The sequence below is a fragment of the Staurois parvus genome, unplaced genomic scaffold (assembly GCF_062004578.1).
Source record: "Staurois parvus isolate SC_StPar_1 unplaced genomic scaffold, SC_StPar_1.0 ptg000445l, whole genome shotgun sequence".
Classification (NCBI taxonomy): Eukaryota; Metazoa; Chordata; class Amphibia; order Anura; family Ranidae; genus Staurois; species Staurois parvus.
The window spans coordinates 6,997,635-7,015,139 of record NW_028318241.1 but is presented as its reverse complement, the minus strand read 5'-3'; the positions used below and the strand labels follow the sequence as shown (position 1 = coordinate 7,015,139).

The window sequence follows — 17,505 nt, the reverse complement described above, 5'->3', positions numbered from 1 at the left end:
TGTGCAGACTTGTCACCTGAGGATGACACTGTGTGGTTACCATGGAAATACCAAGAGCTCCATTCATGTTGCTAGTGCAGGATGGCTTGGCTGCAATAGAGACGTCGTGGTTGACTGACAGATGGTGCTGGACTGTCATTTCTGTATTTTGGGTGCTCTGCTTCCCCTCCCTCTGCTCTCCTTCCTACCCCCATCACACCCGCTGCTTTTCTGAATTGTTTTTGCTCATTCAGTAATGTTTTGTATGCTACAGTTTATGTTGCAGTGACATGTAGGATGTGTGGGATGGGTCCAAACTCGGGTTCTACCATCGTGCCGCTAGGTACTCTGGTGGAACCTTAGGGGGCCACAAACAGTCTTAGGGTAAGCGGCGCGTGACCTGATGGTTCATGGAACTTTTTGCTCCACACCCCACGTTAGGCATCATACCGCTGAGTGAATGTATTTATTGTATGATTGGAACAGTATAGTTGTGGTATAGTTATGTGCTGCGTTGCAGTACAGGGTGGAATCTACCCCAATTTAAGTATCTTGTTTTTTATATACTTATGTTAAAAATAAAAAATATAAACCAATAGATGGCGCTGTGGTGGTAGCAATTGTATAAGTGCTGTAGTAATTCGAATTTAAACCAATAGATGGCGCTGTGGTGGTAGCAATTGTATAAGTGCTGTAGTAATTCGAATTTAAACCAATAGATGGCGCTGTGGTGGTAGCAATTGTATAAGTGCTGTAGTAATTCGAATTTAAACCAATAGATGAGAGCTGTAGTATAGTCGATGTAGATGCTGTAGTATGTAGTAGATGGCACGGAGTACATTATGTGGTTTGTGTAGTTATGTAAGCCAAGAGGTGGCGCTGTGGGGTACTTCAGTTGAGTGCTGTAGTAATATTAAACCAATAGATGGCGGTAAAGAGTCGTGCATTGAGGGCTGCAGTCATACTAAACCTGTGAAATAGATGGCGCTAAAGAGTCACGTGTGCATTTGGGTGTTGTAAGTTTGAGCCAGTAGATGGCGGTGATTGTAAATAAATAGATGGCGTTTTGGGGGCATGTACATATCCAAGTGCTGTAGTTAGCTATACACCAATAGGTGGCGCTGTGGGGGTATGCAGAGTGTTGTAAACTGCTAAACCAATAGATGGCGCCGACGGGTTATTACGTGCTGTTGTAAGGCTAAGCCAATAGATGGCGGTGTGGGAATACAAAGATTCGAGCGCTGTAACAATACTAAACCAATAGATGGCGCTGACGAGTTATTACGTGCTGTAGTAAGGCTAAACCAATAGATGGCGCTGTGGGCTATACAAAGATTCGAGCGCTGTAACAATACTAAACCAATAGATGGCGCCGAGTTATTACGTGCTGTAGTAAGGCTAAACCAATAGATGGCGCTGTGGGTTATGTAAATGTTCGAGTGCTGTAGTGATGCTGAACCAATAGATGGCGCTGTTGGAATACAAATATTCGAGTGCTGTATAAAATACTAAACCAACAGATGGCGCTGACGAGTTATTACGTGCTGTAGTAAGGCTAAACCAATAGATGGCGCTGTGGGTTATGTAAATGTTCGAGTGCTGTAGTGCTGCTAAACCAATAGATGGCGCTGTGGGTTATGTAAATGTTCGAGTGCTGTAGTGATGCTAAACCAATAGATGGCGATGACGCGTTATTACGTGCTATAGTAAGGCTAAACCAATAGATGGCGCTGTGGGCTTCTACAGGAAACTCGCATGTCATTTGCAAATATCCAGTAGATATCGCAGATAAACTACTTAGGGACTTTACGGCTGCGGTTTTGTTCAACCGATAGATGGCGCAAGAGCGTCATTTCGTTTTTTTCCCCTCAATGTGCTTTTACTATCTGCACAAGTTCCTGACAGATTTATTAATATGTATTTTTCATTGTTCTTCCTCTGTATAAACCACTGTTCACTTTCAGACCTCACACACATTGGGCTTAAACAGTGATTTTACAGGCGTGTGTTTTTTTTTGTTTGTTTGTTTTTTTTGTGTGTGTTTTATTGTAAATGCACGTCTGCTACCTTGTGTGTCTACAGGCATCTTAGAAAAGGAACGTTTACAAACAAGAAAAATAACACATCACCAGCCTTTTCAGGAGAGGAGCTTTTGGGAAGAAAAAACTCTTGGCGTGCCTAAATGCTTTTTAAATGCACCTTCAACTCTAGGTACATTTAGCACATGAGTGTTCATTCCTCTGACCAAAATAAATGAATGTTCTGGCCAGTGGAATCCTTTAACGCTCAAGCACTTGATACGCCTTGACACGTGCAAAACGTGGCTTTAGGCATGTTTTTTAAGCCGCTTTTCACCTGCCAGGCAAAAAGGTGATCAGGGGAGCTAAGAAAACACTCTGTGTGTCTGAGACCTGACTCAGGTTGGCAGAGGGCACCAAGCTATGCAGTGAATCGTGCTTACAGGGTGTTTGGGCAATTGTGTGGCAAATGAGGTTTAATGTTGATCAATGTAAAGATATTCACTTTGGTGCTGAAAACATGCATCATACATACTAGGAGAACTGGGGAAGTCACCGGAGGAGTAGGATCTGGGTGTTCTGGTAGATCATAGACTTAAAGTAGAACTAGAGGCAAAACTTTTTTTTTTTTTTTTCTCAATTTTGGATTTTTCCCCATCTGTGTCATTGCAGAGATTTCCCTTCACTTCCTGGCCCATAGCCAAACAGGACATTTTAGAAAATCCCTGCAAATTTAAGGGAATTCCTTGGAGCCCCCCAGGTCAATAGAGCTAATGACCCCCTTGGAAGATTTCCCCTCTATTACTTTTCTGGGGACAACCCAAAGTGTGGGATTTATTTTTTACTTTCAATGACAATGGTAAACAGAACAAATAGAGGATGAATCTCCTTAACCAGGGTGCAAACAGCAATAAAAACTGATGGCACTCTATCCAGAGCTGAAAAAAACAAAAGTTTTGCCTTTAATTATACTTTAGATATTGCTTCCTAGAGGGAGAGATTTAGCCAGAACCAATTGAATTTCAATCCATCTATTGGCAGGCTGGTTGTACTGAAGTTGATTTATTGATCAATGTCAGCACAACCAGCTTGTATGGAGGGGGGAAGGGGGTTAGGGAGGTAGAGAGGGCTTCATATGGGAGAGTTTCCTCCATCAATACTCACTGGCCTACCCCAACACAGGCTAACCCCGCTTCAGTCTTTCCTGAACTCAGTGGCCAGACTCATCCACATTACCAACCGCTTCGCTTCTACCACCCCCCTCTGTCATTCCCTCCACTGGCTTCCAATTGCCCAACAAATTAAATTCAAACTACTAACATTGACGTACAAAGCCATTCATAACGCTGCCCCAAGCTACCTACCAACCTGATACCCAAATACCACCCAACCCGTGCTCCTCACAAGACGACCTACTTTCTAGCTCCCTGGTCTCCTCCTCCCACGCCCGACTGCGGGACTTCTCCAGGACTTCCCCCATCCTCTGGAACTCTCTACCCCAATCCATCAGACTGTCACCTACCCTCCTCACCTTCAGGCGCACCCTGAAAACCCATCTCTTCAGGGAAACCTACCCCACTCTCACTTAACAGCCGTTCTCCTCCTCTTCCTACCACTCCATCCCCCACAGCCATTTCCTCCTGTACCACTATCCCCTCCCTCCTAGATTGTAAGCTCCAAAGAGCAGGGCCCTCGAACCCCTTGTGTATTGTTTTGCTACTGTATTGTCTCATGTACTGTCCCCCACTACAATACAACGCTGAGCAAACCTTTTGGTGCTATATAAATACTGTATAATAGTAATCAATACTGACTTTTATTTGTTTGACATTCTATTTTGCAGTTATTGCAATTTCCCAATCAAACTGATTCCTCCAATATGGAAACATTTAATTTTAATAAAAATGTGTTTATTTTTGTTGCTATGTTTCAATACATAATCCCTTTTGACACCATTCACTATTAGAAAAGAAAACATTTTCGAATGAAATTCTGCCCATGTATGGCCAGCTATGAATAGATGTATAATAACTGCATGCTTAAGAGCTTCTATTGTCACAATGATTGAAAGGAGCATTTTTAGCACATATTTGCTTGTGAATCTGACCTTTAGTCATATATTTTTCTCAAAATAATACATTTTGTCTATTTCAATATTAAATAAACTTTTTGTATTTGTTCTGAAACTTTGTATCTTTTTTTTTTTCTTTTTCTTTTTTTTAGCCTTGTCATGTTATCTACACAGACTATCGCCCGACTCCCCTTCAACATTACATATTTCCTGCAGGGGGCGATGGCCTCCATCTTGTCGTGGATGAGAATGTAAGTAAAAAATTAGAATATAGTCCATACATGTATGGTGAAATTGAATCAAACTAACTTTATTTTTTTAAAATTTGCTTTCAGGGCGATTTTCGAGAAGACAACTTCAATACAGCAATGCAGGTAATTAGGGATGCTGGAGAAGCCTCCAAGGGAGACCAAAGAGGACGTAAAGGAGGCACAAAAGGTACTGTCTGCCACTGGAGTTTGTACAAAGCAATCCAATTCTATCTGTGTTGGTGTATGAGCCTGTCTGGTACAGTTTAGAGGCTGGGCTTGAGTCCTGTGCTTTTCCTAAAGGTCTTATGGATGGATATATATATATATATATATATCTCTGGTTCAGTCACTTGCTATTCAACTGTCTTTTTTCCATCTCCAGCTAAAACAACGTGCATTTTTTTTGCAATTTGGATGGAGTTGTGTGTTCGTGAGCTGTTATGGTTTTTTTTTTTTTTTTTTTATACCTGTCCATGCGACATCAGGACAGGAAATTACGAGGGTCATTAGAAGGTCATTAGAAGGTCATTACGAGGACACAGGCAGCAGTCCAGCCCCTCCCCCTACTACTTTTACAAAAAAAAAAAAAATCTCTCTTCACAATAGAGATTTTCCATTCCTACCAAACCTTATGGTGCCATGCATTTCAAATAAAATCTGACACTCTAACCCAGCAATGGGCAAACTACGGCCTGCGGGCCGTATACGGCCCGGCGGACCTTTTAATCCGGCCCGCGGAGCTAGGCTCCTCTCACAGTCCGCCCTGAAGACCGGTGTAGCATGAAAATCTGTCCCCTATGAGGATCTGTCCCCCTCGACGTATCTGCGCATGTGACGGAGATCGCCGATCGGCTGCTAATGCCTGAAACTGGCACATGCGCAGATACGTCGAGGGGGACAGATCCTCATAGGAGACAGATTTTCATGCTACACCGGAACGGCGCGGGAACACGGCGAGAGGAACGCGCGGAGCAAAGGTAAGTGAATTGACACAGGGGGGACTTGGGGACTTAATATGGGGGATGAATTACTATATGGGGGCTGAATTACTATATGGGGGATGAATTACTATATGGAGGATGAATTACTATGGGGGATGAATTACTATATGGGGGATGAATTACTATGCTTACTATGGGGGATTAATTACTATGCTTACTATGGGGGAATATTACTATACTTACTATGGATGACACATACACATCATTCATCTACTCTTAGTCCGGCCCCCGGGTCCAATATATGAACCCATTGCGGCCCTCAAGTCAAAAAGTTTGCCCACCCCTACTCTAACCCCTCTCCAGAAGTAAAGGAGAGAATGTCTGGAGTTGCTCTTTCAATGATGTAGATAAAGCAAGTGTGTTTGAACTGAGAAACCTTATTACATTCATTTTTTATTTTGCTTGTTCCAAGACAATGCTACAGAGTATTATGTGAATTAATGTATATCTATAGCTAGTTTTTTTTCTTTTTCTGGCTGTGGATGAAGTGGGGAAGGTTTAGAATTTTTGTCAAGTGCTATCTAGGACTCTTAGGCTAGGTTAACATCTATGCAGTTTGCGTCTGAGCTGTTTCTGCATTGCATTTTGCGATTTTAGGACCTGTGTTTTGGATGCATTTTTGCTTTTTTTTTGCTTTTTTTTTGCTGCTTTTTTTTTTTTTTTTTTTTTTTTTTTTTTTTTTTTTTATTGCTAGGCAGTTTTAAAACGCAGCAAAAATGCACTACATGTTTTTCTGCAGCATTTCCATTGAGGTCTATAGAACCAAAAACTCAGCTTTTTGAGTTTAAAGTCCCTGATCCTTTCTAAAAAACGCACCGAGTGAAAACGCAGAGATTTGAACATGTCCCATAATAAATCATGTTAAATGGACTGTAGTGCATTTCTGCAAAACTCTGTGGAAAACAGGTGTGAACCTAGGGTTAGGGGGATTTTCTCACGTCCTGTTTTGATGACAAAGTTAAGTAGGGGAAGCTAGAACCCAGTTTTTTTTTTTTTTGTTTTTTTTGTCTGGTTCCCTGTTATCCCTCACGACTTGTCTTTGTAAAACAAAGAAAAGTGTCATGAAGTGAGGGGAAATCCTTCTAACAGAGTCCCAGATAGCAGGAAAACCTTACCGGTATTCTAACCTATTACCATTCCATCCCAAACTAGACTACAGATGCTTCAAGCCAAAATAATTTAAAACTGAAGTTTATGTAAGAAATAGGAAAAAAAAAAAGTTTTTTTTTTTTTTTTTTTTAAGGGTCTGATGGCCAGTCCGATGACCTCACCAGTTCTTCTCCTTCACTTCCCTTGATAACTGTTGTTAGTCCTTTCTGCTGCACTGAAGATCACTTATATAACATAAGTGTTGTTCTGTGCAGTAATTTTTTGTCTGTGCCAGGGAGTTGTCCACGACAGCCTAGGTTCAAAGAAAGTGGGTTGAACAATGCTGGTTGTCTTTCACGTTCAGCCTGGAAGACTGAGAATGTCTAATGGTGGAAAGGTATTACTTCAGGGACAACTCCAGGTTGAAGTTTTTTTTAAACTGGGAATAAAGCCTAACCATTTTTTATCTTGATGCATTCCTTGCAGTAAGATGAAAAATGTTCAGGTATCAGTATCACCCCCTTACCTCCCCATTTACTTACTTGAGCCCTCATTCAATCCAGTGCTGTGCCCGTCTGCAGCTCTTCTCTCCCCCCCCCACATCCTGGTCTCACAGGCTTTTGCTGAGGAGGCCAATGGTGATCGATGCCGTTAATCAAAGCTGGTCACAAGGGAGTGGGGGGCAGAGTCCTCCTATGTGTCTATAGACGCAGGTAGTAGACCTTAGGAGAGCCCGCTTAAGTGCCCTAGTAGGAAGTTGCTGTCCTATGGGGACACTTGTCAGAGATGAGGAGCCAGGAGCACTGGCGGAGCAGCCGTTGAAGACGAGGTTTGGGGCTGTGTATACCCGTTGGTTAATTAAAAAAAAAAATTGTATTTACAATCACTTTAAATATTAAATCCCATAGCTGATGCATGGTCATGCTATCTGTGAGCAGTTAATGCGTTCTGAGAACTGGATTATAAAGAAAACGTAATGGTGCTGTATTCACGTTTATTAGAAGTGGTTTTTGTTTGATTTGGTTACATTTTTCTCTTTGGACGCAGTCTTATATCGCCTTCACAGGAGAGGTATAATCTGATCCATGTGTTCCGACCTCCTGTATTGCTCCTGGGGTAATAATGAAATGTGATATCTCTCATCACTAATACCTGATGTCATTCTCCTTCCAGGACCCTCTAATGTGTTCAAGATTGTCAAAATGATTATGGAGCGCAACTTCCAGCCAGTTATTATCTTCAGTTTCAGCAAGAAGGAGTGCGAGGCCTATGCTCTGCAAATGTCCAAGCTGGATTTCAACTCTGGTATTTAGTGGACTATGTTGTATGTCTTATGCCTTCTAATGATAGATGTCCATACCGTCACCATACCAACCTGGTTTAGAATGGCAAGGTTACGCTGCTTACATGTTGTAGGAGTGAATAATCATCACTTATCACTGTAACCCTCATAACTGATGAATCAAGCATAGTGTCATCTTCTCAGCCTTGGCCTATAAAGTGATTTCTGTGTGATGCCTGATATAAATACCATCATTCTAATTATTTCACTATATGTCAGTATATTGGTTTACATAGGTCAATATACTGTATGAGGTCTCTATATTGATAGGCAGTCTGCCTGCTCATACCTTGAGTAATGGGTCCTGGATAGGTTTTTAGGATGTTGTAATATATTCTTTAATCTGTTTCTTTCTTTCTGTAAAAAACATACATTGTTGACACTGTGACCATTTCTGTCTCTTGACATAGATGAAGAGAAAAAGATGGTGGAAGAAGTGTTTAATAATGCCATAGATTGTCTATCAGATGAAGATAAGAAGCTTCCACAGGTATGCCCTGAGATCATCCACAGAAGTAGTCCTAACAGATCCCATTCATAGGAAAAGTTGCTTTGCATGAAATGGTGTCTTGTTTTTTTGTTTGTGTTTTTGTCTGTGCATTTTTTTTTTTTTTTTGCAAAGGATAAATTCGCCTTTAGTAACATGTTACATGTTAAACCATATTTAGGGTGTAACATATTAATATATCACCTGCTGCCATCCTGACCTGATCCCCCATTGTGACAACAGGCAGGGAATCCTCTCCCCGCACCCACTGTCAGTCACTATATATCCAAATATGTCTCCTTCAAGTATATAAATTAATATTTTTCTCTCTTCACACATAGACATTCGTTAATGGGCCACAGTATTTGCTAGAGGAATGCATTTATAAAAAGGAAGTGGGTAGCCTGCAAGTTTTTAAAGTGTTTCTAAAGCCAAAATGTTTTTCCCTTAATGCATTCTCTGCATTAAGATGTTTTATAGCTTGCTGTCCTCTCCCCTTCCCTGTGTGAAGGGAAACGGGAGAAGAAATCCAGTGCTGTGCATGACTGTATCTCTTCTCCCCTGTCTTCCTCTTTTACACAGCGATTTTGCTTGCATAAAGAGCCAATGGCTCAAATGCAATTAGGAGGGAGTGGGGGGGACGGGGTTAAACTTCACTGGGTGTCTATGGCTCCATACACAGCGCGGGAGCAAGCATGCACTGTGTACCCCTATAGCAAGCGGAGAAGCCAAGATTGATGGCAGAGGACCGAAGAAGAACAGGTTCAGGGCCATTGCACAGAGCAGGTGAGTATAGCATGTGTTTTTTTTTTTTTTTTTATTTAAAATAATAAAAAGATGATGAAAAGTCAGAATTTTTCTGTGGTAGCATGTATTGCATGAGAGCTTTAAAAAAAAAAAACAAAAAAAAAAAAACAAACAAATCATTCAATTTCGTGTGACATCTATATTAGGGTTGCAATGTAGATCATTAACCCCTTATGTGCCACAGCCTCTCCAGGTCTGACCAGTGTTTACAGCCTGCAGAGTTCTGGCAGTGCTCCGATTTGACATTCATTGCCCAGTTCTGGCCATGGACTATACAGTAGTCTGTTTTAAACTTGGCTCATTCACCTGGAGCAGCCATTGTGCTCTATGGCTATGGTTAACATGTACATGTCACATTGGAGGACTGCCAGAACTTTCTAAATACTATTGAGCTCTGGGTAGGCTCTAGCAGCGGCACAGGTCAGATATCGGCATGTTGAGTCTCATTTTGGTTCCGTGAGTTCAAAACGGGGTACCATTTTTGTTTTGTTTCTAAAGTGCAGTCGCCCTTTAATTTAATAATACTTGATAAAATAGAGTTGCGTCATCTTGCAGTGTTTCACACATCTTGTTCAGTCAAAGCATTTAGTAAAGAAACAAAAATATAAAGGAGCATGACACTGAATCTATGAGTACAGCAGTTTAACTATCAGCTAGTCCAGAGAACTAGTAACTGTTTAACAGACTGAAGTGAAGTGTATAAACCAGTAGCAACCAACCAGTGTTCCTCTTCCACCGATTTGCCTCCATCACTCTCCTCCACTGTACTCTGGACTGTGGGTGGGCCTTCAGAAACCTCCAGTACAATGTAGGACTGCTGGTTCTGCTTTGTACAGGGTATGTCAGAGTTGTAACTGGTTGGGCAGCAAAGGAGGGGGCTTCAGAGTATTGGTTGTATGAATAGGAGAGAGCCTGTGGAAGCAAGGAATAAGGCAATCACAACACCTTATTCATCATCATCCCTGAGGCAAAACAAGCAGTTATCCTTAGCAGTAGTGAAGGGCCCCCTGCAAGAGAGAAACCTTTTTCTTTTTTTTTTTTTTTCCTCCCCTCTGGATTCAACTTTGAGGCCTGATGTTCTTTGGGCTGCCATTGATGCAACTCTTACAATGGTGGCTTCCACATCTAGCATTAATCACAATATTTTCAATGATACAATGGTGATTTCTTTACTTTATGAGCCAAACAAACCTGCGTATTCATGATGAACGTTCTTTCTCTAAAATAAACTAACTTTCCAAATGTATTTTTATGTATGCTTGGAAACATTTTTCTGTACAGCAGCCATTCAGTGAGGGAGCTTTCATCTCAAACCCTGTGTTGGATTTCTAGGTGGAGCATGTCCTCCCTCTTCTGAAGCGAGGTATTGGGATCCATCATGGAGGATTGCTGCCCATACTGAAAGAGACCATAGAGATTCTTTTCTCTGAAGGTCTGCTAAAGGTAAGGAAGAGGCAGAATAAATTGTGTATCGTGATGTAATTAAAGCAGATCTCCACACCACTTTTTATAGTATGAAGGATAGAACATCTGTCAGTATTGCCATGGGGAGATTTCTGCAGACTGCCTTAGGCTTCTTTCACACGGGCAGCCAGAGCAGAATGTTGATGGTTTTTACTGATCACCCACCTACAAGTGGACAGGGTGCCATTTGGAGCAGTATGTATTGCTGTGCTGCATAGCAATGTTAACACTGCATGCAGAGTAAATGACATCAGGGGGTGTCCAAAGGCTAAAACTATGGTAAAAACACAAACCAAGTGGCAGGGTGGTCCTATTAGAGCTGTTCACATGACCACTGACATCACTCAGACTTGCCAGCTAACATGTTTCAAGGGGCAAACCCTCTTCTTCAGAGCTTCAAGAGACTAACTCTTTTTGCTCTGAGGAAGAGGGTTCATCCTTTGAAACGCATAAACTGGTAAGTCTGAGTTATGTCAGAGTCATGTGATCTTCATCTCTAATAGGAACACCCTGTCACTTGGGTTGTGTTTTGTACTGCTGGTTTAGCCAGTTCTATTCATGTGCACTCATTGGTTTTATTTGGTAATGCACTAGGCCTTTGCGCCCCCTTTCTGTTTATTGTTCAAGATTCCCCGGTCTGAAGAAGGCAGCATTGGTGCAACTTACCAGTTGTAGATGGGAGCTGACAATCAGAATGGTCACCTTTTACAGTATATTGTGATCTCTTATCCTGTAGTGCTATGTTGTCATGTGCATATATTTAGAAGGTGGCTGTATCACCTCCTGATCGCCTGGTAATCCCCTTGCACGGTCTTCTGAAAATCAATCCACCCAAAATTTCTTTTCAAGGGTCGGTAAACAATACCAATAGTGAGAAAGGAGCCTTAGTGGTCACTTTGTAGCTGATTGGGGAAGAGATGGAAACTCTCAGAATTTTATATTGTCAGTAGGATTCTGCAGACTTTCTGTGGTTCCAGTAAGAATAGAAACCCATTAGATGTTCTAACTCTTCCCTCACTGTATCCAGTAAGCAAACAAAATAATTGTTTGAATATGGACTCTAGTCATCAGATAATCATTGGATGATTGGGGCCAGTTTAGACCATATATATGAGCACAAGTGAGAGGTATCTGGCAATCCAGCTGCTATAGACTTATGGCTGCCCTTTTGGCGGCTGTTTGCATAAAGGGAATTTGTGAGGATAGAAATAAGTCAACTGCCTGCCATTGCAGACTTGTTTTTAAAAGTGAACTCTTTGCAGCTTTTATTCTTAAGTTCTGAATTTCTTAAGTAGTGAAGCAATTACCAAATAGTAAATTAAAGGCTGCTTACCACTCATTGGCAAGAAAACCATTCTGAGTAGCCTGTATTCTCAGTATCTAAACTGCAGAAAACATCACAATTTGAACTTTTATATTGTATTACTTTGTAGATTTTTCCTGAGATATTTGAAAAAAGCTTGAAGATGCTTAGCCAGTGATAACCATATCTTCATTTTATACAGTTAGTCACACTTTCACACATCATTGTTTTTGTACTGGAGATCACTGAAGTCACTTTAATGCCCTCCACCTGCACATACTTTCCTTCCTTTTGTCCCCCTGCTGTTTTTTTTCAGCAGTAACTCTTTTCTCACCCCCATGTGACAGCTCTGGGTACCTGATCCGCCAATTGCAAATTCTGTCACATGAAAGGACCATAGCCTGGTATTTTTCTTTCCTGGTGGGGGACTGAAGAGAATGTGAGTATATACTAGTGGGGCTACAATGAAAGTGACTCTTGCTTTACCATACAGGGATTCTAAAGGCTTGGTTTTTTTTTTTTAAATTAGCAAACATTTCTATACTTATCCTGCTGTGTGTAGTGGTTTTGCACAGAACAGCCCTGATTCTTCTTTTCTCAGGTCCCCTGCAGGCTCTCCTGGCCCCTCCCTCCTGTAGGGTACTCCCACAGCAAGCAGCTTGCTATGGGGCACCCACTGCTCGGTTTCCATTCACAGCAGCAGCTTCACCTCGCCCCCCCCCCCTTCTCATTGGCTAACTGGCTGTGTTTCTGCTTCTGCTTCTGTCTCAGCCATTGAGAAGAGGGAGTCCTGGGATAGCCGAGACTCAAGTGCACATCGCTGGATCGAGAGGGGGCTTAGGGGAGTATTCGGGGGGAGCTGGGGGGAAAACTGCACAGAGAAGGTTTTTTATCTTCATGCATAGAATGCATGAAGGTAAACCATGAGCCTTTAGAACCACTTTAACATCTCGTCTTTCGTTTGTTAAGGTACTTTTGCTTCTTAAATTCTGATGTCTCAACAGGCTTTGTTCGCAACAGAAACCTTTGCCATGGGTATAAACATGCCAGCCAGGACTGTGCTGTTCACCAATGCACAGAAATTTGATGGGAAAGATTTTCGTTGGGTGAGTTGGAAGGCTTGGAAATAAAATGTTGTTTTGAAGCTTACCTTCTTGAGGGGTATCAACCACTGTTTGCTTTTATGCAGATCTCCTCGGGCGAGTACATCCAGATGTCTGGCCGTGCAGGAAGACGTGGCATGGATGAAAGGGGAATTGTAATTCTTATGGTTGATGAAAAAATGAGCCCAACAGTTGGCAAACAACTTTTAAAGGTAAGCGGTTACAGTATTCATTGGGGGACATGTATTCTGTCATACGGCAAGGAAATGCTTAACAGAAGACAGATTATGAGTGAGATTATTGTAATAAAGTGGCTTCATTCAAAATTAATAAATTCCTATCTCAGCTGCTTCAGCGTAGCATTCAACACAATAAAGCCTGCTCTTGACCACACCTTTTGTATGCTTTTGTGTCACAGGAGTACACTTTCATTCTCCTGTGACTCAGGCTTAGGTGATAGGTGGGCTATTGCCTGCTATAAGCTGACGGGCAGAGCCAAAGCAGACTGGAAGGATCCGAACAATATTTTCAGGATCCGACAGAGGCCTCACAGGTGTACCGCACCCTTCAGTGTGCAGCAGAGATGGCCTGAACCAGTCGCTCCCACCGCCTCCCCAGTCTGGAGGACTGGAGGACCAGAGAACGGTGACGGACGGTCACTCAGAGCAGACCTAGAACTCAGAGATTGATTGCCAAACTCAGTCTTGGAGGCAAGTATGAGGGCTTTTTTTTTTTTTTTTTTTTTTTTTTTTTAAATGTGGATGCATTTTTATTTTGCAAAAGGTAAAATTAGGCTGTAAAAAAGGAGCACCATAGAGTGTTCAGATAAAAATAAGTGACAATATATCTGTTACTTTGAATAACTGACGAACCGAATAGTAAGTGCTTAGTCTCTCCTGCATTGGTTTTTGCTCCACCCGCTGTAGGTGATGTGATTTTCTGTCTGAAGACTTATTTTATTAAAGTACTATTCTCATTATTTTCTCAATCTGTGACAACATTTTTGTTGGCATAACCACTAGGCGGGATTGTGAACTCTGCCAACAGGTTTATATGAGTCACCGTATCGAACTCTGGGGTTTAGTATATCCACATGTGCGAGCCTCGCTCCCATAATCCCTTCTTGCCTCCTAATCCTACAGTAATCTTTCACTTCACCCTGTGAACTTTATGATTTTTCACACTTGTAGTAATCATCCTGCAAACTGCATGGAACCTTTAAAATTAATACCACAAAGCAGACTTGGCTGAATAATGTGCTGGATATGCTTGGTAAGCGGAATCGTCAGACCTGGAATATAAGATGAGCAACAATTATCAACCTCTATAGCTAACTGCAGAACATACTGTTCATTACAACCTGTTGCAAGTTAAGCAGCCCATAGATGACCCTAGTTTCTTTCCTTCCACCAAGAAAATCATTCAGTTTCCCCATCAACACAGTCAGTGTTTTAGCCATTGCTGAAGACAGTTAAAAAAAATGTGTCTAAATGTTGTACTGTGACTACAATGAAAGAGATGCTGTAATCTCTAAATAGGTTTTTCAACTGTTTTTAGTTTTCTGGCTTTGGTAGAACGGACATTATGCAGAGTAGCAACTCTCTGGCATTTCTCTGCTTAAAGTGTTCCTAAACCCACAACAGTAAAATCAGTCTGTATATGCAGCAAAGCATGCTTGTTACACACACTGTGGAACCTAAGGGGTTAATCTCTGAATTGTGTAGAAGATGTTTGATCCTGTCTTCTCTGATCCTCCCTTTCTTCCACATTGCACATTACATCTCCTGATAGGACACAGCTTGGCGGACACTCTGCACATGCTCAGTTTGGTGTGTACTGCAAGAGTTTTTCCTTTTTCTTGGGAGGGAACATGTGATCAGCACAGGGCCAATCAGCACTGTCCAGACAGAGGGTCAGGGGTTATGCAATCTCATAGGGCAGTGAGAGCAGAATGAAAACTCCTACAAGCTTTAATAAGTGCTCAGCTGGACACTGATGGAAGTCACAAGACTGCTATATACTGCTGATGAGAAAATATTGTGTGTACTGTGGGAGACCAGATATAGCGAATGCAGGGTCTTGGGTTTAGTAACACTTTAATACGGTTGTTAGGATGACGGACGACTGGTTAGGTCAGTACCTTTTGCTAAAGTGCTTTTGTTAATACCAGATGATGTTTTACTTATAGCTGGAAGACAGGCAGTCAGTTATTGTAATAAGTTAATTTCAAGAACCTTGGTTACATTAAAGTGTATGTCAGGGCAAAATAATAAAAAACATATTCAGTACCTTTGTGCAATACATGTACAGCTGTGTTCAAAATAATAGCAGTCAGACATCACTAACCTGATCAATCACGGTTTTTGGTAGAAATTATATTTCTACATGGCAAATAATTTACTAGCAGGTGTAGTAGAGTAATAGAGATCCAACAGACCCAACAGTCATGACATGCATGCTGCTGATTCTGTGTAATTGAATCACTAATTGAAAGGGGCATGTTCAAAATAATAGCAGTGTGGAGTTCTATTAGTGAGGTCATTCATTCTTTGAAAAACAGGTGGCAATTCTTGCCCTTATTTAAGGAAGGAAGGCAGCAAATGTTGTACATGCTGGTTACAGTGCATTTCTTTCTGAAATTCTGAGGAAAATGGGTTGTTCCAGACATTGTTCAGAAGAACAGCGTACCTTGATTAAAAAGTTGATTGGAGAGGGGAAAACATATAAAGAAGTGCAGAAAATGATAGGCTGCTCAGCTAAAATGATTGCAAATGCTTTAAAATGGCAACCAAAACCTGAAAGACGTGGAAGAAAGCGAAAAACTACCATTCTAATGCATAGAAGAATAGCCAAAATGGCAAGGACTCAGCCAACAATCAGCTCCAGGAAGATCAAAGAAGGTCTAAAGCTACCTGTGAGTACTGTTACAATTAGAAGACGCCCGTGTGAAGCCAAGCTATCTGCAAGAACCCACCGCAAAGTCCCACTGTTGAAAAAAAAAGACATGTGCCGGAGAGGTTACAATTTGCCAGAGAGCACACTGACTGGCCTAAAGAGAAATGGCGCAACATTTTGTGGACTGATGAAAGTAAGGTTGTTCTTTTTGGGTCCAGTGGCCGGAGACAATTTGTCAGCCGACCCCCAAACACTGAATTCAAGCCACAGTACACTGTGAAGACAGTGAAGCATGGTTGCGCAAGCATCATGATATGGGGATGTTTCTCATACTACGGTGTTGGGCCCGTTTATCGCATACCAGGGATCATGGATCCGTTTGAATACATCGGAATACTTGAAGAGGTCATGCTGCCTTATGCTGAAGAGGAAATGCCCTTGAAATGGGCCTTCCAACAAGACAACGACCCCAAACACACCAGTAAACGGGCAACATCTTGGTTCCAGACCAACAAGATTGACGTTATGGAGTGGCCAGCCCAATCCCCAGATCTTAATTCAATAGAAAACTTGTGGGGTGACATCAAAAATGCAGTTTCTGAGGCAAAACCAAGAAATAGAGGAGAACTGTGGAATGTAGTCCGATCATCCTGGGCTGGAATACCTGTTCACAGGTGGCAGAAGTTGGTTGACTCCATGCAACACAGATGTACAGCGGTTCTCAAAAACAGCGCTTATACAACTAAATATTCATTAAGTGATTCATAGGAAAGCAAAATCTTCAAACATTTTTCAGTTTATATAGTGAATGTTTGAGTTTGTAAAGAAGAATACAAACACTGCTATTTTTTGAACAGTCTAATATTCCCTTTTCAATTTTTTAGAGGAACACAAATTTGATATATTTTTCTTCATGTTTTGATTTGGAATAGAATGTGTAGTGTTCCCAATGCATTTGTGTGTATGGAAATAAAAGCTATTAGAAGGATTTTGAGCTTTATTCACTTTTTTTTCAACACACTATTATTTTGAACACAACTGTACATTTCCACGTTTTACCCCATTAACAGTGATCTCCAAACTGCTGCCCTTTGCTAATCTTTATTTGGCCCTTGGGGCACTATTCCTTCCACTAATACCAACGATGGGGCACTTTTCCTCCCACTAATATTAACATTTGGGAACCATTCCTCTTGCTAATACCAATGATGGGGCACCATTCCTCAAAAGACACCAGTGATGGGGCACCATTCCTCCCACTGACACTGATGGGAAATTAATTAAAGCAAACCTATTCCTTTTAGGATTTGAATAGGGAAAGCCAAGGTTTGCTATAACTTACATTTATTGAGAGAAATGTGCTAACTTCTGGCAGTTTCTCCCTTCAAGGGCTCGTTCACAAATGGCATTTTTCCGCACTGGATAAATACCAGTCACTGTTAGGACACATAGAAAACTAATGTATTCTATGTGCCCATTTCACACTATACACAGACGGGTGGTGCGATTTGGTGAGCTGTGGAAAAATGCAGACTTGTAGAATTTTATTACAGCCCACTGACAAGCACTGCAAGTCCACGTACAGCACACTGCTGTCAAAAGACATGAATTCCAAATAAAGTTTAAAAATGAAAAAAACAGTGTGATTGCACTGAAATGTGACTCGTAACTAAAAACCAACAGTTGTCCGCAAGC

General features: G+C 41.5%; 1 protein-coding gene across 1 annotated transcript in view; it reads left to right on the top strand.

Annotated features, from left to right (window-relative positions):
• The window catches only part of MTREX (Mtr4 exosome RNA helicase), a 119,354-nt gene that overhangs the window by 31,743 nt on the left and 70,106 nt on the right, over positions 1–17,505 (top strand). The window contains exons 9-15 of the mRNA XM_089688082.1: positions 4,221–4,319; positions 4,404–4,506; positions 7,583–7,714; positions 8,162–8,241; positions 10,378–10,488; positions 12,817–12,918; positions 13,002–13,127. Of these exons, the coding sequence (XP_089544208.1) occupies positions 4,221–4,319; positions 4,404–4,506; positions 7,583–7,714; positions 8,162–8,241; positions 10,378–10,488; positions 12,817–12,918; positions 13,002–13,127 (753 nt within the window). The remainder of the gene's footprint in view (positions 1–4,220; positions 4,320–4,403; positions 4,507–7,582; positions 7,715–8,161; positions 8,242–10,377; positions 10,489–12,816; positions 12,919–13,001; positions 13,128–17,505) is intronic.